The following is a 21560-nucleotide window of genomic DNA, read 5'->3' on the forward strand; positions in this document are numbered from 1 at the left end:
GTTTGCTGTCACTTTGAAATTGTAGCTAGACAGACACATGTATGCGTGTGTGCACATCTGGAAGGCACAATTGCCTTGCCAAAACTCAGTCCCAGAAACCATGTTTCAGCCACCTGATTCTGAGAACAGGCAGCTGAGCTTGGATCTTCCACCAGCATCCAACAGCACCAGTAGGTTTGCCCGCTCTGCCAGGTGAATCTTCAGCGATGTTTGCTCCTACCCAGACCTAACCCAGACAGCTACTTCCTTTACATAGTTCTGTCATGGTGAGCCCTGGAGGTAAAAAGAATTCTTCCACAGAAGATTTTGACAAGGGCCAAGATCAACAATAAGGATATAACCCTCTTGAGAAGAGAAATTAGTCTCAGAAACCTGAAATCCTCCCATCTCCTTTGCCAACACTTGTCTAAGAGGTGACTCCTATTATTCCCCTTCACTGGCATCCCCAGATAAAGGTTTCCCCCAGTGTCTGTTAGCATCCACCCAGTATCCCAGCAGTCCTCTTCTCGCTGAAACTGCCACAATTCAGAATTCACCTAGTCCCCTTTGCTTTCAACCTCCAGTCACAGGAGTCCATGGTGAGGCCAAGGCAGAATGGGGCTGCTCTGTGGAGCCCTCACTGGCCTGGTTCCTTTACTGGCTCTGAGACCACAGGCAAGCTAATCTTCCTGGACCTCTGTTTCAATATCTTAAATGCACTGGACAAAAATATTAAAGTAGATTAATATAAAATATTTTCTATGAATATAAATAAACGTTAGTATAAAATTATGAAAACAAGCCTGGCCAACGTGGTGAAACCCCGTCTCTACTAAAAAACAACTACAAAAATTAGCCAGGCGTGGTAGCAGGCACCTGTAATCCCAGCTACTCAGGAGGCTGAGACTGAGTTGCCCCGAGACTCTGGCTTAGGGCTAGATATCACCCACCCCACATCATGGCGAACACTAATAACCTCACACATGGTCATGGTCTTCTTGCCATCATCCTCCCACTTCAGAGTGACCTCTTACCACCCCCACACCAGCCACGTATCCCACAGCCCTCCTCCAGGCATCCTTCAGGGCCCCTCTCACCCATAATGTTGCTTTCATAGTGTTCAGAATGTCCTGCCCTGCAGGGTGCCATGTATCTTCTGTGCCCTCCATAGAGCCTTAACCTGGACAGGGACAGCCCCTGCGGCACCCTCTCACGTTGTCCTCACACCTTTCTATTCTTGCTCCTGACTGATAGCAGCTGCCTACGTTTTCATTTGTGATGGCAAAGGCCTCCAGAGCCTAGAAGAGCCACGTGCTTTGGAGCAGGGAGAACCAGGAAGTGGATGTCACACGTGGGTGTATCTCTAGGGAGTGAAATGTCCTAGAAATGCTCAACAAAAATGAGTATGCCCCTCTCAGTCCTCTCAGATTTGACTTGCCAAATTAGAGCCTTCCCTGACAATCTGGCCTCACGTAAGGCCCCCAGATCACTCTGTTGATAATAGGATCCACCTCGTGAGATAATGTTGCCTGTGCAGACTTCATCTGGTATGGTCAACCCTAACAGCATTTTTCTCAGGATATAGTAGGTGCTCAATAAATGTTTGTTATTGTCTATCAAATTTCTAGTAGGCATAAACAAACCTAAGCAATGTGGGGAAGCAGAAGATAGTCAAATATTTTTCAAAGAGGAAAATGTGTCCAAGCATTTAAATAAAGCAAAGGGAAATAATACACAGATATGAAAAAATGTATTTCCACAAACCTCTTAGATTGGAGATCGTGGCAAATAGTGGTATTTGTCATCCCCAGGGTTACCTGCTCACATCTTGTGAGTGTTATGGGTTGAGACAGAGCTCTTTTAGGTGGAGGGAAAATGAGCTACGATATCTGCCGTCAGTGTTCTTGTAAGGAACTTGGGAAGCCAAAACTAAAATTGTCATGAGGCAGACGGCATACTCCCCAAAAATGACTAGAATCCAGGGCTACCTCATGTTACAGACTAGGAGTGCATGGAGAGGAGCCTGAGAATTTTTACAAAAGAGTTAACACTTAACATAAAGGGTGAGCTAGACCTCAGAGTGTCTGCAGTGAACAGAGGGAGGAGCCGATAGACAGAGAGCCAGAAAATCACACAAGCATCGGTTGGACTCAACATTAGGAATTGGAAGGATTCGTCCTCTGCTGACCCCGTTCAGCTCTGTGCTTTCATTATTGGCATGCTTCTCAGGCCCTGAGGTCTGCCTTCTTATCATGATCTTATTTAGCAGGGTTTATAAGCAGCAAGTCATATTTGCACAGAGCAGTCCTTATTAGAGCGACTGTACAGCCCCATGTGCCCAGAACAGCCAGATTTTCTCGTTTTGTCTCTGACTCCAGTCTGGTTAGCATCCCGTTTCACTCTCAAATTTGTTCTTATTTGGATGATAAATTATATTATCATCCCTGACTCTGCCTGACCCCTATAGAGAATGGGATGAGGTCAAAGTTGACTGAACAAAATGCTTCCTAGGCAGCATTTATTTCTAGGAATCCGAAAATGCAAAAGACTCATTATTGCTGAGAAAAAAATAGAGAGGAGTTAAGAATTTTTCCTTTGTCTTGCAGATATTACTAAACGGGTTGAAAAATACTAAATGGAAGCCCACAACATAAAAAGCTAAGAGACCCATTAGCTAGGACTAAAGTGAAAAACAATGGCATAGAAGTTAAGATAATGAAACATAAAATTGCTTATAGATGTGGAAGGAAATTAAACCGTGAAATAAATTAATAAGTACAAGTCTCAACTTGAAAAAGAACAGCAAAAAAGTAAGGCTTTAGAAATAGAACTTCTATAAAAATACGTGATTGGGTCTAAATTTTACAGTGTGCTTCAATAACAGCAAAACACAAACTAAGATTAGCTACAAGGGCATTTATTCAAGTATTTGAATATGGATACAATGTCCTATCACAGGTGCAACAAGCTGATTAAAATCCCTGTGCAGAGATACCTCCTTTATTGTCAGCAGAATAAATCTGATACTGTTGATAGCAAAAATGGAGGTTACTGACATCCATAATGAAAACACAAAGATATATCCCAACCAGTTGAAACCTAAATCTTTTTCTCTTAGAACAGTAGCAAAATGTAGATCCAGAAACCTCAATCCATTTTTATGACTGTTATTTTTTTTTTTTTTTTTTTTTTTTTGAGACAGAGTCTCGCTCTGTCGCCCAGGCTGGAGTGCAGTGGTGCAACCTCGGCTCACTGCATGCCCCGCCTCCCGGGTTCACGCCATTCTCCTGCCTCAGCCTCCGGAGTAGCTGGGACTACAGGCGCCTGCCACCGCGCCCGGCTAAATTTTGTATTTTTAGTAGAGACGGGGTTTCACCGTGTTAGCCAAGATGGTCTCGATCTCCTGACCTTGTGATCCGCCCATCTCGGCCTCCCAAATTGCTGGGATTACAGGCGTGAGCCACTGCGCCCGGCCTTATGACTGTTATTGATGTTTCTTACGTAATTGGCACTTAATAACTTCAGTCTCATGTATCCAGCTAGCTACTCAGAGTCTCTGCTGAAACATCTTGTAAGCAACTTTAACTTCACACACCCAACACTCAATTCTACCTTTGCCCCCTGCTCTTATGCCCCCAGTTTAATCCACTTAACAAGTGAATCTCCATCCTTACCAGGTGCCCAAGCCAGAAACCTGGACCTCACACCTGATGCCTCTCCCTGGCCTGCCACATCCAATCAGTCACCTGTTCCCTCAATCAGACCTTCACAATGTAATACAAGCTCTCTCCATCTTCACTGCTACCATGCTCTTTTGCCCACATCACTGCAATAACCTCAAATTTTGTTCCTTCCTACCCAATTCCATTCATCATGCAGAAGCCAGCAAGATGTTTGAAAAATCTTACGCCTCACTCCCTACTATTTTTTTAAATTATATATAGATTCACAGGAAGTTGCAAAGAACATATAAGCAAGCCCCATGCATGCTTCACCCAGCTTCCCCTAATGTAAACCCTTCGATGACTTTCTATTGTCCTGTGGTTAATACCTAAAATACTTCACTTGATGTCTAAAACTCTTGGGATTGGCCTCATCTTGCTCTGCTGCTGTCCCTACCACTTGCTGAACTGCAGCAGAGTGACATCTTGTAGTTCTTCAGCTGAGCCAGGATCTAGGCCAGCTCCTGGCCTTTGCTCCCAAACTAGAGCTTCCCTGCCTAGAGCACCCACCTCGCCACCTACCCCCATTTCTCTGATCTGATCATTTTTCTTTATCCTTTAAGCCTCAGCTTTGTTATTTCTTACTTAGTAAGCCTTCCTTGACACTCATTCCAAACAAGGTTTCCTTCATTAGTTGGTTTCAGAGCACCCTGTCCTCTTCAGCCATGCCCCTTGGAATGTAGACTGCTGTGTATGTATGTGTGTGTGTGTGTGTGTGTGTGTGTGTGTGTGTGTGTAGCTTTTCATGTCTGCCCCACCTCTAGACACTAAGCACAATATGGCAAGGGCTTTGTCTGTTGTGACTGCCACCTTAGCCAAGTCCAGTGCTTGCACATAGTAGGTACTTCAGACTGAATTACAAACCTGTCCAGGCGTAAGTTCTGTTTCTATCAAGTAAGAAATGAGATCATTCTGAGAGCCCCCTGAATTTCAGCCTCTCCCTTTGTTTTCCTCCCCACTCCAGGATCCATGAACTTGTTCAGTGCTTGACCCAATTACAATAAGGGCATTTAATTTCCTCTTTGATTTCCCTTCAATAACAAAATGTGACTTGTAATTCATTTAGCATACATTGAAACCTGAATATCTACTGATTGTGTTCCCAAACAACAAGCTTGCTATAATAAAGACAGAGAAAATATGTCATCTCTTGAGGAGAACCTGAAAATGGCAATTTCTGGCAAAAAAAAAGAACATGTTTTGTCTCATAGACTGGAGCTTAGAATCATTCATAATGAATAATGAACTCAGGAATGATCAATGACATGTTCTCTTAACCCTCTCAACCTGTTTTGCTGAGAACTGAATAAAGGCAAGTTGCAAGGAAGAGATGATGTGAGATTTAGGAAGAGAAAAATATAGTTGCTGTAATGTATAACTGTTGAAGGAATGAAATTGGGCAACTCATCTAGTTTACTATGAATACTTTTTCAAGTTTCAATCATGAGTCACCTAATTTTTTCTTTGCCATTTAATTCCAATATTTATTCATTTTATTATTTTCCAATAGTAAAATAAAATAGTGTGCAAAAGCTGAAGGTTTTTTTAAAGAGAAGAGTCAGTAAAAACATCTTGATGGTCTTTGCTTTGGTATATGACATACAATTAATATAATGCCATGAAGGGTTTTTTCCTCAAATTATTGAAAACATCTAACATATACTCCTCTTCTTTCATAATAGATGATGAGTTTTTGTAAAATTTTTAATGATGTAGAATAACTGCAAATTAAATAGCACAATGAAAATTAGTCATTAAAAAATAGCAGAGCAGGCCGGGCACAGTGGCGCACACCTGTAACCCCAGCACTTTGGGAGGCTGAGGCAGGCAGATCACTTGAGGTCAGGAATTCGAGACCAGCCTGACTAACACGGTGAAACCCCGTCTCTACTAAATACAAAAAAACTAGCTGGATGTGGTGGCGCATGCCTGTAATCCCAGCTACTCAGGAGGTTGAGGCAGGAGAATCGCTTCAACCAGGGAGGCGGAGGTTGCAGTGAGCTGAGATCGCATCACTGCACTCCAGCCTGGGCAACAAGAGCAAAACAACATCTCAAAAAAAAAAAAAAAAAAGCACTGCAGGCAATTGATGGTGCTAAGTACAACAGTGTTACATGCGTGGTAGCATACATCATGTGACAGATTGGAAGAGTGAAGAATCACTGGAGAACACTGCTTAGTGCCTGGTAGGGTGCCCTGTCTCTCAGCCCAGAAGGACCTTTTGTTCCCAGCATTACACTAGTCCGCTAAAGGAAAGCAGCCTTTGCTCTAAGCTTCCAACTCAGCTTGTATTAGAAGACGGGGCTAACATCAGTCCTGTGGCGTTGCCAACAGGTGCCACCACCTGGGATGCCTCAATTCCTAGGCACTCCAGTGGTGGCCAGACAGCAGTGTTTCTTGCTTTTTGTTTGTTTGTTTTCCTTTCGCTTTTTAAATCATTTTCTGACAAGCTGCACATCAACAAGCACTGTTGCCGTATCACAGAAGTCAGCAGGAATTGTTTGGAGGCGGGAGAGAAAAAGAGTCAATAGCCTTTTAAAATATTGACAGCCTTGGTCTATTTCCATGGCTAGGGGGAAATTCAGATGCTATGTTGAAGGTTTCTATTGAACTTTTAGTCACACCTCTTACGATTTCTGTTATTCCAGGAAGAGCCAGTCTCTGATTGCTCCTGCTGAGATGATGTTAAGAGACAATACTAATAATACATTCCACCTTTCTTTGGGGCAGTTCAAAAATACTTCTTGTATATTCAGCCAAACAGTCAGGAGTAGGGAGTTAAGTTCAAGTATTGCGGCCTAAAGCGAAAGCCATCTTGCTGAGTGAGAGGGAAACTCTCCAGGAGACAAACCTGCCAGCATTGATGCCACCTGTTGCCTGCTGGGTGTGTTTTATCAGCATGCTCTTGGCTGGCTCCTTGGAAGAGCACAGGAGAAGGACTGAGGGGAGAGGGAAGCACGCATCCCTGGAGGTGTCTGCGTGGGCTCCTCAGGCTCCGGTCCTCTTCCCCTGCCTCTCGCTGCTCCCTCAGCTCTCCTTATCAAGAAGATCGGTAGATCTGTATTCTTTTATCTGTTGAGGTAATCCTATGACAGTGGAATACCAGGACATGGGGTCTTCATTCAGAATCTAGGGAATGAGGAGGGGACAGTAACCCCTTGGATTGTCCATAGTAGCCTGAACACGGACTGACTGTCTCTTTCAGCACCCTATTCAGAGAAGGAAAGGGTGGTTTGGAAACTAAGCCGGAGGTTGAAGGCCAGACGCAAGGTCCATAGCAAATGAATGATGAAACCTGTCCCAGAATGTCGGACTCTCCAACCGCGGCTCAACAGACTGGATGGTTTTCCTAATTCAGTGTTGTTGCACTGCTTACAGAAGTTGTCTCAGTTCCTCTTATCTTTGCGAGGCCCTGGAGCTCATGTTCCCTACGGCCCTTCTTTCTGCTCTCCTTTCATTCCTACTCTGCCACAGTGTTCCTCTGCAGGCACCCTTTGTCATTTTAAGGGGACAATTCTTCATTGTACAAGGGACCTTCCTGCTCTTTGAAGGGCTTTGGTATCCCTGGCCCCAGACACTAACTGCCATTATTGATCCCCCTCATGAATGTAATGCACAGAAACACCCTCATCGATTCCAGACACCCAGGGTTTGGGAGTCATGGGTGCCCCAGTTGAGAGCTGCTGCCAGAGGCTGGGACAGGCCCCTGCTATGCTGTCTAGCCCAGTACTACCAATGCCTCCTCTCTCCTGACCACATCCCTCCTTGTCTTTAAAATTAGGAATTATGCTCAGATTTCAGCGGGAAGGCTTCCCTGACTGATTTATTCCTCTAACATTTACTCAGCAGATATGTACTGACACCTGCTCACAGTTCCAGGCACCATTTGAGGAGCGGCTGCCTGTCCCTGCACCTTCCTGACACTGCCCTGCCTTAATCTTTCATGTCTATGTTATTCTAAAAGTGTACCAAGGTCATCCAGCTCCTACCTTAGGAAGGAGCTTTTCTGGGATGATGACTGCTTCTACTTTTATTTTTATCCCAAGATATGGAACTGTCACCAAGGGTGTATTTTATTTCCATAACAGGGAAAGTGGTTCTGAGGTGTCATTTTTTTCTAACCTGAAGATTCTATTTTTCCTGATATCTAAATGTGATGGGGGATCAGCATGAGAAGTATTGTGAGGTCCTTGGTCAACAGTGAACATAGGCCAGGCATGGTGGCTCATGCCTGTAATTCCAACACTTTGAGGGGCAGAGGCAGGTGGATCATTTGAGGTCAGGAGTTCGAGACCAGCTTGGCCAACATGGTGAGACCCTGTCTCTATTAAAAATACAAAAATTAGCTGGGTGTGGTGGCATACACCTGTAATCTCAGCTACTTGGGAGGCTGAGGCAGGAGAATCGCTAGAACCTGGGAGGCAGAGGTTGCAGTGAGCTGAGATCACGCCATTACACTCCAGCCTGGGTGACAGAGAGATACTCTGTCTCAGGAAAAAAACAAACAAAAAACAGTAAACATGACCTGTGTATCATGCAGACAGGAGAGGACCATTGCACACTCCTTGTTTCCCAGTGTACGCTGAGTAGGCCTGGTCTACTGACCTCCCAATCATGACTTCTGAGACAGAGGGCATCGTGTGCCACATGCCCTCCTTGGCCTCATGGGGCCCAGAGATAGAAGGCAAATGTGTGAAAAATAGAATAGCCAGAGAAAAGGAAAGCAAGTACAAAACTTGGGAGAATCTGATGGAGAAATGGAGCCCCCCCACCTTTTTTTTTTTTTGAGACAGACTTTTGCTGTTGTTGCCCAGGCTGGAGTGCAATGGCACAATCTCAGCTCACTGCAACCCCTGCCCCCCAAGTTCAAGCAATTCTCCTGCCTTGGCCTCCCAAGTAGCTGGGATTACAGGCATGCACCACCATGCCCATCTAATTTTGTATTTTTAGTAGAGACGGGGTTTCTCCCTGTTGGTCAGGCTGGTCTCAAACTCCCGACCTCAGGTGATCCACCTGCCTGGGCTTCCCAAAGCGCTGAGATTACAGGCGTGAGCCACCATGCCCGGCCAAAATAGAGCTTTTTATGATTTTTTTCTTTTAGTTTTTTATTATGGGAAATTTCAGCACACACACATACACACACACACATTAATTTTAGTAGAAGAAAAAAACAAAAAACAAATCAATACATTTTCAATACAAATGAAAGTTTTGTTCATTTCATGTAGGGAAATAGCCAGAATAATATAAGAATCTGCCCTGTGCTCATTGCCTAACGTCAGCAGTTCTCAACCCAAGGCCATCTTGTCTTATGTATGTGCCCAGCCACTCTGCCCTTCTCCCACTGTATTTTTTTATTTTTTTTTTATTTTATTTATTTATTTATTTTTGAGATGGAGTTTTGCTCTTGTTGCCCAGGCTGGAGTGCAGTGGCATGATCTTGGCTCACTGCAACCTCCGCCTTCCAGTTTCAAGCGATTCTCTGGCCTCAGCCTCCTGAGTAACTGGGACTACAGGCGCATGCCACCACACCCAGCTAATTTTTGTATTTTTATTACAGACAGGATTTCACCATGTTGGCCAGGCTGGTCTTAAACTCCTGACCTCAGGTGATCCACCTGCCTCGGCCTCCCAAAGTGCTGGGATTACAGGCGTGAGCCACCACGCCCAGCCCTCCCACTGTATTATCTTAAAGCAAATCCCAACAGCAGATAATTGTATCCATTAACATTTCGATGTGAATTTTAAAAACCGTTGTCATAATATCATTAACTATGCCTAAAAAAAAATCAATAATCCCTTGAGATTTCTAGTGGCATTCCATATTCCAACTGTGGAAACTTTCAATCTGAAATCTGAGTGAAAAATTACACCTTCATTGGGAAAGAAGCTACAAAGAAACCAAAACAGACCTTTTTGTTTTCTTATAGGAAAGGACAATAAAGCAATGGGAAAGTGATTTCAGAGAAGTAGCTCTGGTCTTTGCCAATTTCCAGAGGCCTGTCTAAGCTTACCTGGGTGCAGTCCTTTGCCCCCCTCCAAACTCACTCCCTAGTTGCAGGTGTGCATTGCCGGGCTTCAGTTAACTCTCCGTGAAGGTTCATTTCATCACACACATTTCACATTTTACAACAGTGCTCTCTACTACATTGCTAGTCATTTAAAATTTGGCCACATGGCAAAAATGTGCGTAATGCAGGGGTCTTTTTTTTAAATGTTGATTGAGCACATAATTCAAAAGTCAGAATATTAAATAAACATCTCTGCCCTTTCTTTCTTCCAGCAGGCAGCTCAGAGAACGGCTCTCCGCGCTCTGTCTGACAGGTACATTTTGTCATTTTTATGAACTATAAATTGCTTTATGAAACATTGAGCCCTATTTATTGTGGCATATAATTCATAATTGGATTTTGTCCCTAAAGTATCTGTGAACTGGGATGTTAAATATTTTGCATGCTTGGATTTGTCATGCATGTGTGGAGTTTATCACTGCAAAAATCGCCTTGTTGTATTTCATAGCAAGTATGAAGAATCCTTTGTTGTGCAATGAAACAAGGGACAAGAAACTTAGAGAGAAAGTCCTGAACGGTGCAGTAAATTCTGAACTTTGGAATTGGCTGAGATCTAAACTCATTTTTCAGCAATAAGTACTTCATTTATTTTGAGATGTTTTCTTCAGACTTTTTCCATATCATTTCACTGGGAGCTATCTATCTTTTGATAGGATTCTCTCTCTTGAAATATTTTATGCACATAACCCAACAACTCACATTCCCACATGCTTGACTTTTTATTCCTTGCTTTGGCTTCTTTCTCCTGGCACGTGTTACTGAATGAGATGTGTAAACCTCATCAAGAAACACACACAGGCTGTATTTTATATCCTGCTTTGTCTGAAAGGCTGTAGACAGATAGTTGAATGCGGGTATGTAAAGTCACTTCCTAGAATATACCAGACCCTTGGTTTGGTTTGATTGGTTTTGGTTTTTGTTTTTTCACTTACTAAGATTGGAGAGAGTGTGTGTGTGTGCGCACGTGTGTGTGCATGTTTTGAGGAACTGTCAGGAGGTAAAGATGAAATCCCTGTGTGTCTCCACAGCATTAGAAGCAGCAGGAGGAGCTGTGCCCTTGGCTGGCTGGCTGGCAAGCACCTCCACATTGTCTAGCTAACCTTCACCACCCTGCCTTCCTTCCCAGTTCCTTTTTCATGGAATGAGCCATCATTGACTGTGTAAACCAGCTTAGCTCGGTGCTTCCTCCAAAGTAAAACCTGTCACTTAGGCGAATTATCTGGTGTGCGTGAGTGAAAAGCATTTTCTGTGTGGTGGCAGACTGAGCATGAGTATTTTTATTTCAATTACAAAACCTTCCCCATGACAACCACACAAGCCTGTGTGTCCTGAGTGGCTGGCACATGATCTTCTGGAATTGCTTTTAGGATTTTCACAAAAGCTGATGACTGCTGTGCTTCCGAATGTGTCAGTAGGAGGAGGAAAGAGTCTAGATCAAAACACATTTAGAATATAACATAGTCATTTCTTTCCTATACATATTTCTTTTCTGTCTTTGTCTTTTCTTCTTAAGTAAGCGATTCCTTCAACAAAATGCACTGAGACGCAAGGGAAAGCCCTCAACGTTTACAAAACTTTGTCATTGTTAACGAGTACAAGATTTCTTTTGGAGATGATGATGTTGTAAAAATAAATTATGGTGGCCGGGCGCGGTGGCTCACGCTTGTAATCCCAGCACTTTGGGAGGCCAAGGCGGGCGGATCACGAGGTCAGGAGATCGAGACCACAGTGAAACCCCGTCTCTACTAAAAATACAAAAAAATTAGCCGGGCGTAGTGGCAGGCGCCTGTAGTCCCAGCTACTCCAGCTACTCGGAGAGGCTGAGGCAGGAGAATGGCGTGAACCCGGGAGGCGGAGCTTGCAGTGAGCCGAGACTGCGCCACTGCACTCCAGTCTGGGCAACAGAGCGAGAGTCCGTCTCAAAAAAAAAAAAAAAAAAAAAATAGATTATGGTGATGGTTGTACAACCTTGTAAGTATACCAGACCACTGGACTGTATGCTTTAAATGGGTGAACTTTATGGAATGTAAATTATATTTTAGTAAAGCTACACATATAAATACAAAATGTCATTATGACCTTTAGTAGAATGAATCAAAACCTATTTTAGGAAAATAAGGATTCATTTTGAAGACATGGTGGCAAATATAAAGACAATTCATCAGAAACTAGGACTGATACATTTGAAGATTTCTTCCCAAAATATATATGACTTTGTCCTGAAGAGAAAATGTGTGTGGATTTTAATGATGAACAATGCCCCTTCCTTTAAGTTTTTTCTGATATTTTCACAAAAAATCCCTTGTCAAGCCCATTCCCCACCCAAAAACAGAGGTTTTCATTGTCACCACTCTTCTTACAAATTTCTTTATCCTCAAATATAATAGGGCATTTCCCTTACTTTACTGTAGCACTTTTTCTATTCAGAAGTGGTCATTTCAAAGTGACGAGTTGACTTTGTCTGCTATTCTAGGAATGCAATTGTGTAAAGCTACCTTCTCTGTGCTTTTTCTTTTTTCTTTCTTTCTTTTTTTTTTCTTCAACTTGTATTTTAAGTTCAGGGGCGCATGTGCAGGATATGCAGGTTTGTTACATGGTTAAACATGTGCAATGGTGGTTTGCTGCACCTATCAACCCATCACCTAGGTATTAAGCCCAGCATCTATTAGCTGTTCTTCTTGATGTTCTCCCCCCCCTGACACCTCACCGGCAGGCCCCAGTGTGTGTTTCCCCCTCATGGGTCTCATCATTCAGCTCCCACTTACAAGTGAGAACATGTGGTGTTTGTTTTTCTGCTCCTGCATTAGTTTGCCGAGGATAATGGCTCCATCCATGTCTCTGCAAAGGACATGATCTTGTTCCTTTTTATGGCTGTATAGTATTTCATGGCATATGTGTACCATATTTTCTTTACCCAGTCTATCGTTAATGGGCATTTGGGTTAATTCCATGTCTTTGCTACTGTGAACAGTGCTGCAGTGAACATACACGTGCATATGTCTTTGTAATAGAATGATTTATATTCATTTGGGTATGTACCCATTAATGGGATTGCTGGATCAAATGGTATTTCTGCCTCTAGGTCTTTGAGGAATCACCACAATGTCTTCCACAATGATTGAACTAATTTACACTCCCACCAACAGTGTACAAGCATTCGTTTTTCTCCACAGGCTCTCCAGCATCTGTTGTTTTTTGACTTTTCAATAACAGCCGTTCTTTTTCTATTGCATATTCTCTACTAATTCAGGGCCACAGACGTAATCCCCATAAGTGATAAGCATTTATAACCATTTCAAGATGGAAATTAAAACCCTTCTTCAAAATAATGATTTTAAAACACCTGCTGAATTAATTGCATTCGTATTTTCTAGTTTTTAAGTAGAGAATAACTTATCAAGTGACAGATGTCATTTTCTCTCACATTACTTATTCTTTTGAATAAACCAATATTTTCTAGAAAAATGACCCGAGTGCCTCAAGTCAGACCACTGTATGACTTGCCTAATGTTCTGTCTGCCAGAGGAACCTCGGGGTGGGAAAGGAATTGAGTAAAGATCTCCCCAGGTCCTGAATATCCCAAAGTGGGGTTCCAGGCCCAATATCTCTGGCTACTTGGAGCCTGGTATTAACCTATTATACGTTCATTTACACAAACCATCCTGGTTTCCTAAACTTTTTGCTTTCAGCCTGTTATCACCTCTTTATATAAAATTTCATAATGATTAGGTCGTGCCTTCATCTTTGTTCTTGGGGGAGAAGCACTTTTTAGACCTCAAAAGGTGCTTCCTGAGTTCTAGAATTCTGGGACGGGACAGAAAAGCCCGCACTGGCTCTGGCCATGCACACCAGTTCCTCATGGAGGAGCATGTCTGTGACACACTCTGGGTCTTATCCTCCTTCAGAACCTCAGTGTCCTGCAAGTTTGCTCATCCGTGGGCTCATTTCACTTCCACTGACCCTCAACCTTGAGTGTCCAGTGAACACAAGGACATTTAGACAAGGCCGGAGCTATTTTGTTCCAAGATATACAAATCAATGATGAAACAGGATTTCATTGAGTTGGGTTTGGTGGAAGGACATGAGTTTACACTGTAGGAAGCCAGTTTTTGTTATCTGTTTCCCTATAAGGAAGCCCGACTTCAAAGCCTTGAGATCTGACCTGATGAGACCAGTTATAAGAAAAAGAAAGGGGTGTGTTTCCCTTTCCCTTCCTAAGGGTGGGTAGAAGTCTCGTCCCTCTGGGTTGTTGGAGGTTAGAGAATGTCCAGATATCTTTGGAAAGTCAGTATTGTCTTTTCTTTTCTCCAGTCTCCTGGTTTATTTTCTAAATTGGCATTTCAGCACAAATCCAATACCTGACAGTTCAGACTGTATGCTTTAAAGTTCAGAGAATCTTCTGTAATCAATACAGAATCTTGATAAATTAAAACTGTGATATTTCCATTATGTAAATTTTAAAAATCAACTGTGATCATCCCCAAAAAACCTTTTCCCTTGCTTGGTTTTGCCTGACTAATGGACTTAATTTATGGTTCACCCCAAATAGGCAAAATGTACTTCAGGTTGAAACTGGATCACCATGGCAAGCAGAAGGGGAGTTTGGGCTTCAGCCCCACTCGCTTGTGCCTCCTGCCCAGCAGTGACAGGAAGGGGTGTGTGAGAGTGGGCGGTGCGTTGTCTGTTCTTTTATACTCCGGAGAGTAGAATTTTTTTATCTATTTTATACCACTGAGAGTCAACTGGCCTACCAGAGGCCCATTTATGTCCCCCAAAAATGAAAAAAGCAGACAAACAGGGCAAGAAGAGATAGCAAAATTCTTTTTTCTTTTCTGGTTTTGTTTGTTTGTTTTTTGAGACAGGGTCTCACTCTGTCACCCAGGCTGGAGTGCAGTGGTGTGATCACAGCTCACTGCAGCCTCGACCTCCCAGGCTCAAGCCATCTCAGTTCTCCCCGTGCCCTGCCCAGTGCCATGGCAGCCACCATGCCTGGCTAATCTTTGGACTTTTCATGGCGGGGGGGAGCTTCACCATGTTGCCCAGGCAGGTCTGGAACTCCTGGGCTCAAGTGATCTGCCTGCCTTCGCCTCCCAAAGTGCTGGGATTACAGGTGTGAGCCACCGCACTCGGCCCGGCAAAGTTCTTGACAAAGTAAAGAAGCCAATTACAAGAAAATCTCAGTTCGCAAAGGGACACAATTCGTCTCACTTATTCACTGCTTATTGTGTGCCTCTCATGTGTTTTTTCTTCTTATGGGTCGGTGTATTTGATGCTGGTTAGTAGAGACAAAGAAGAGGGACAAACAGCATAAAGTGGATCTTTGGTGTGGACCCTCTGCACTGCAAAAGATGCCACATCACCGCCAATGTGGAAAATATGCAAAGTGCTGTTAGGAAGAAGGAAGGATATGTGTGCAGCATATGAAGTGCCTTGAATACGATTAACTTCCCTTCATGAGTAGTAAATAGTAGATAACTCTGATCAAAAAAGGGATTTGTGTGATTTATCAAGCTGAGCAACTGTGCGTCTGCAGAGAAGCTGGAGGTCAATCTTGAAATCTAGGGCAAGAGGAGCACTAGGCAATTGCCAGGACTAAGAAGTTAATCATACCCTTGGACTGCTTCCATCTGTCTCAGAGCGACAGCGCTGCTCTCAGCGAGCAGGCATGCTTTATAGCAGCAGATCAGGAATTAATATTTTCTGTGAAACCTCAAGCATCATTTGCAGTAACTTGGGTTTTATAAAAATGGAACATAATTTTATATGAATAAATCACGTTCAGCTAGAAATATGAGAGGCTGCAAAAAATTATGCTTGACTTAAAAAAAAGAGAGAGGAACGAGCAAAAAAGCCAACATGAAAACAGTTGTTGAAGCGATGGCACTTGGAGGGCACAGATAGCCATGTGGTTAAATTGTGCATATAATCATCTTCTGAAATGTCAGCCTGCGACTCCAGCAACGGCTACATTTTTATAGCCTTGGAGATGCATCACCAGACTGTAACCTGTCTGCCCATCTGGCAGTATCTCAGGCCCAAGATCCATTTATATTGAAATCCAAACAACTGCCATTGATTTATTCATTTATTTCACAAATATTTACTGAACACGTCCAGCATGCTCTGTGGGGTGCTGTGCTGGGGCTGGGGGTGCCAGGATGAGAAGCAGCCGTGTGGCTGTGCTCTTGGCTTCACCAGCCAGACGAGTGTTGCCTTTGCGAGGAGAAAGGACTCAAGGCTTACACATTTGCTGCCCTCAGTTTTGCCGTTTCTCGAATAAATCTCACATATCCAATCTCCTTGTTGCCCATTAGGGAGTATATAATGAAATTAAGTAAATGAGGAATTGCCTAAAACTAAGGGAGTTTCACCTCCACGTAGGTAGAAGAATGTGAAATGGTCTGTGTCCAGAAGCCAGATCAGAAATGGCCCATAGCAAGGTGGGGAGGGCAGCAGGTACCCGACTGGCAGGGTGGGGGTTGGATTCAGCTTCATCTTCCTGACCCCTTGTCAAGTGGACCAGCTCCAGCCAAACAAAGGAAGTGTGTTGGAGTGGCCACCAGCACAGAAGTGTACCTTTCTGGGTAATGTGTCACCCAGTCCCCTGGCCATGTGAGAGGACAGGCACAGTTGTCACACAGTACTAATAGGTGGTCTCTTCTTTAAGGGTCAAAAAAAAGGAGGTGGAGCACTTTTAAGAAAGTGTTAAGGTTCCATGAAGATGTTAAGGTGGCGTGCTGGCAGGTGCACATCAACCCTGCCCTGAGGCCTTCAGCAGCCTTTGGTCTCCCCAAAGCAAGATGGCTCCTTATAAAGAAGTCTTTTAGGGCTGGGCTCGGTGGCTCACACCTGTAATCCCAGCACTTTGGGAGGCCAAGGTGGGCGGATCACAAGATCAGGAGTTCAAGACCAGCATGATCAATATGGTGAAATCCCATCTTTACTAAAAATTCAAAAATTAGCCGGGCATGGTGGCATGCACCTGTAATCCCAGCTGCTCAGGAGGCTGAGGCAGGAGAATCGCTTGAACCCAGGAGGCAGGGGTTGCAGTGAGCCGAGATCACACCATTGCCCTCCAGCCTGGGTGACAGAGCAAGACTCTGTCTCAAAAAAAAGAAAAAAGAAAAGAAGTCTTTTAAGTATGCCATATGAATAAAAACTTTTTAAAAATCCATTCCCTCAAGCATTTATCCCTTGTGTTACCATCTTTTAGTTATTTTTAAATGTACAATTAAGTTGTGAATAAAAACTTTGAGAGCTTTAGAGTTTAGAATCACTATCACATTTACTGTCTCATTGTATGATCCTCACAACAACCCTGAAAGATAGATGGGACCCATTTTACAGATGAGAAAACTGAGCCTCGAACAGGTGATGCGACTCACCCAGGGCCACAAGTGGCAGAGCCAGGACTAGATCCCAGGTCCGTGGACTCCTGGTCAGTATGATTCTCTTGCCTCCCATCATGCACCAATAGAGCAGCTTCGCTGGGGTCAGAAATAGGAGGTTTGGGCCACGTTTTGCATCGTAACAGTATTTGTGGCTTGGTAACCTTTTTATCTCTAGCACCTAGCACAGTACCTGGCAATTAGGAGAAACTGTAAGTCATTTGATAAATGAATGGATGAACTAGACCAATGCTTTGTGGTTAAAATAATGGCAACTTTGGGCTTAAAAGAGAAAATAATTTTTTGCAACTGTGGCTATCCATCCTTGCAACCGATGCCTCAGGAATCACAGGTAGGTGATCAGGGGCTCATCGCTTAGTGGCTCAAAGAGGTGTTCATGCCTGCTTCTATGGATGTTATAGAATCCACAAACACACAGGGAGAAGAAATGGAAAAATGAGAAAAAAAACTCAGTCCAAAAGTAGGCAAGAAAGTCTCAAAAAAAAAGATCAAAACCACTCAGTATAATTAAATTAGAGTGGAATTAGATTAGAAGTCAGTAACAAAAGAGAACTATATGATGCTATCGAGAAGTCTCTTCTGGAGAGTGGGGATTGGGCCAGATAGCCTCTGGCTCCTCCCTCCCTCTCCTGCCCCCTCATTTTTGTGCTTCGTACTGTTGACATGACTTAAAGTGTGCTGTCTTCACCAACTATTCATACTTATGTTTTTCATTTGTACTTCTTCATTCATTCAGTGAATATTTACAGTACTGAATCCCTAAAATGGTAGGGATTCTGCTGGTCTCTATAGAAGACACAAAAATTCATTACCCAAGGATTCCACTCGCAGGGAATGTGCAGTGTGGTAGAGGACACGTAGGCCTGTGCATAAATACTGAGTATACTACAACGCCGACATACACTTGAGTAGTCATAGATCTCCTTAGAACAGTCGCGTGTCCGGTAGTGTACTGAGCATCTCACATACCTTACTTCATTGAATCCTCACGACGACTCTCTTGGTGAGGAAGGAAGAATGCAAAGTGAGGGCCTTAAAGAGATATTTTCCATGAAACTCCATTTCATTTCATTTCGTGTTCTTTTTTGTTTTTGTTTTTGTTTTGAGACAGAGTCTCGCTCTGTCACCCAGGCTTGAGTACAGTGGTGTGATCTCAGTTCACTGCAACCTCCACCTCCTGGGTTCAAATGATTCTCATGCCTCAGCCTCCCAAGTAGCTAGAATTATAGGCGTAAGCCTCCACACCCAGCTGATTTTTGTATTTTTAATAGAGATGGGGTTTCACCGTGTTGGCCAGGCTGGTCTCCAACTCCTGACCTCAGGTGATCCACCCACCCCAGCCTCCCAAAGTGCTGAAATTACAGGCGTGAGCCACCACACCTGGCCTCATTTCGTGTTCTAAAGTACTCTCCCTAAAATCCTAGTGAGTCTTGCTTTCCAAACTCAGGTAATTCACCCCCAGTCTGGAAAGCCACAGGGTAGTCTGTGCGGCTCCAGAGTTGGTGCTCTTAGCCACTTCAGTAGCAGCCCTCTGCATCAGACTATGAAGAAATCAGTGTCACTGGAGGGACACAGGTGCAACATTACCCTACTCTCTGACAGGGGAAGGAGAAGGGGGAGGACACATATGAGGTGTCATGTGGAGGACCGGAAGCATCGAGTGACCCAGGAGTGGAGAAGGGAGGAGAACACAGAAGGAATGGCCTGGGCAGGGCCAGGCTGCAGGGTGGACAGGGAGTGGCAGACCTCCCCTCTGTGGCTGTGGGCATCTGAGTAGAAAGTGTCTGAAGCCAGCTCTAGACAGCTGCCAGTGCAAGAACGCATGGGAGGGGTCTTCTGCTACGCAGTGCATCCCTCAAGCCTGGGGTCAAGCCTCATCTTCCACAGAAACCTTAAATAGCCAACTGCCCCAGCGCCCACAGCTCCTATTCCATCAGCACCTCATGTAATTCCTGGCATAGGCCAGCTTACAGTCTCTGCCTCCTTTATTTATGTCTGGTCTTAACTACTGAGAGCAAGAACCACATCTTGACAATTAGTAGTACTTTGTACAAAATGACTGCTCAATCATGACTTATTGAACGCAGTAAGACCAAGAATGCAAATTGTGCCACTCATTTATGCTGTCATGATTAAGGAGACAAGAAAGCAAAAGAAAAAAAAAACCCTCTGGCCCAGCTTTCCCTACTGTCTCCTCTTTTTACAAGACATCATGAAGCAAGCACAGGACTTTGAGTCCTTGAACTTGGTCTGGAATTTACTGTGGGCAAAGCATTTACACATCCAAGTCTCAGCTTTCCCAGTTGCAGAGGCAGGATGCTACTAATGCCCTCCTTGTTAGGTTTATGTACAGATTAAAAGAGGTGACGAATAGAAAAGGCGCTTCCTTTCTCCTTCCATATAATAGTAATTACCTCATCGCACCACCAAGAAAAGTCACGCATGAGGTATCATAAGATGTTCTTTGATTTAAGTCCTACCAAGAGGCTTAAAAACCAAGAGAAGAAAATAACAGAGTATGGGTTTAATGTCTGAAGCAATTCATAACTAGTAGTATGGGGCATGTTTTTACATTGATATTATAGAAAAACAAATATCAACAAATCCTAAGAAATATCCCTTCTATTACTCATGCCATCCCTATTTTGAAATATGTTTTAGTAGAACCTGTTCTCTCCTAAAAGCCAAACTGTGGGTCTTTGGGTCCCAGGTGAGGCTCCTGCATGCCTCCGAGGAGGCTACCAACTGTTTCTGCCACATTGTCTTTCTACTTTACTCACGGAAAAAAGTCATCCTGGGCCGGGCGCCGTGGCTCACGCCTGTAATCCCAGCACTTTAGGATTCCCCTCACTCAAGGCCAGGAGTTCAAGACCAGCCTGGCCAACGTGGTGAAACCCTACCTCTACTAGAAAAAAAAATACAAAAATTAGCTGGGTGTGGTGGCACACCCCTATAATCACAGCTACTCGAGAGGCTGAGGCAGGAGAATCGCTTGAACCCAGGAAACAGAGGTTGCAGTGAGCCGAGATTGCACCATTGCACTCCAACCTGGGTGAGAGTGAGATTCCGTCTCAAAAAAAAAAAAAAAATTAATTAAAAAAATAAATACATAAAAAAGTCACCCTGGGTCATCTCCTGACACCTTTCCAGCTAATCTCCAAAGAATTGGTCTCATTTTATAATTTCAAAGTAAATAGTACTTATTATTTCAAAAGTAAACAGTAATGTTCAATAACGTGGGGGAGCCCTGGCAGAGAACTGTCGGGGGCAGTGTGAAGAGAGATAAATGCCAACTGAGTCTCCATGCAGCCCTCTCCTCTCTAACAGGCCCAGCAAGTACCATCTGTATTCACAAAAGTGGAGCCCCTTGGCCTCACTGCTCCAACAGAGAGGCCACCGAGGTGTCCCTCACAGCCCTTTGATGGCTGTTAGCTCAATCCACTGCATTAACGTGAACAAACGCAGGCTGTTGGTTCTAAAAATCAGCTTTTAAAAGCCCCCCTAGTACTAATTTCCACAATAAAACAGAATGGCTCCAGAGAAGCCATTGAGTTCTATCAATCAGGTACATAATACACATTTTAAAAGGTCCCAAACATGTATTTTACACAATAGAAGAAGAGAGCAGGCCGAGGATACAGTCTTTTGAGTAAATAAATAACAAGTTGTATAAAGCCACTAATTGCCCTTTAAGATGGCTTAGTGGCCAGGGATTCCTGAGGACTAATACAGACTTGCTGCCTGATGTCTGGCAAGGAGGCCACAGCCCAAGGCGCCTCTGGGTGAAATTCGGTTTTAACCCATTCAATGTTCACAATTCCCACGAGCCTGCAGGAACACACGGGGTGACTTGATCTGGGGCACAGTTAGAAGAGTTTTGATCTCTTTCAGAAAGAATGATAGTGGTCTAGGCTGCACAACAACATACATGTACTTAATGCGACCTAACTGGACACCCTTGGCCAATTTGATGTTATGTGTATGTTTCCAGAATTAAAAACAGGACAAAAAGGCGGCGGGGGGGAAGAGCGAACATCCTGCAGATGCCAGTTTCCCACGTTCTTCCAGATGCCCCCTTTCTCATAGGCCTGGGGTGGGAATCCCATGTACTCTTTCCTGGGTGTGAGGTGCTGGAGTTTTAGCCTGGACATCCCTCCTTTCCTTCTCTGCTAGTGGAGAAGACTTCCTGCAAGTTACTCAGATCCTCTGTGGGCAGGGGAACAGCTGGGCACAGCCCCACCCACCGCCCCTCCCCTGCTCCTTAGTCAGGTGTCTGTGACCACGGAAGAGAAAAACTAACCCGCACCACCAGAGTCCCCCGCCCGCACCACCGGAGTCCCCCAGCCTCGCTGCAGTCTGCGAACACTGGAAAGGGCCAA

At 44.0% G+C, this 21560-nt stretch overlaps 1 protein-coding gene across 5 annotated transcripts in view; it reads left to right on the top strand.

Annotated features, from left to right (window-relative positions):
• AFF3 (ALF transcription elongation factor 3) overlaps positions 1 to 21560 on the top strand; it is a 611721-nt gene that overhangs the window by 494403 nt on the left and 95758 nt on the right. For 4 of the 5 annotated variants that reach the window (XM_058429074.1, XM_032176529.2, XM_032176530.2 and 1 more), the window contains one exon: positions 9985 to 10025. In XM_058429074.1, the coding sequence (XP_058285057.1) occupies positions 9985 to 10025 (41 nt within the window). The remainder of the gene's footprint in view (positions 1 to 9984; positions 10026 to 21560) is intronic. The other variant, XM_032176532.2, reaches the window with a different exon arrangement.

Source organism: Hylobates moloch, unplaced genomic scaffold (genome assembly GCF_009828535.3).
Source record: "Hylobates moloch isolate HMO894 unplaced genomic scaffold, HMol_V3 SCAFFOLD_15, whole genome shotgun sequence".
Lineage (NCBI taxonomy): Eukaryota > Metazoa > Chordata > Mammalia > Primates > Hylobatidae > Hylobates > Hylobates moloch.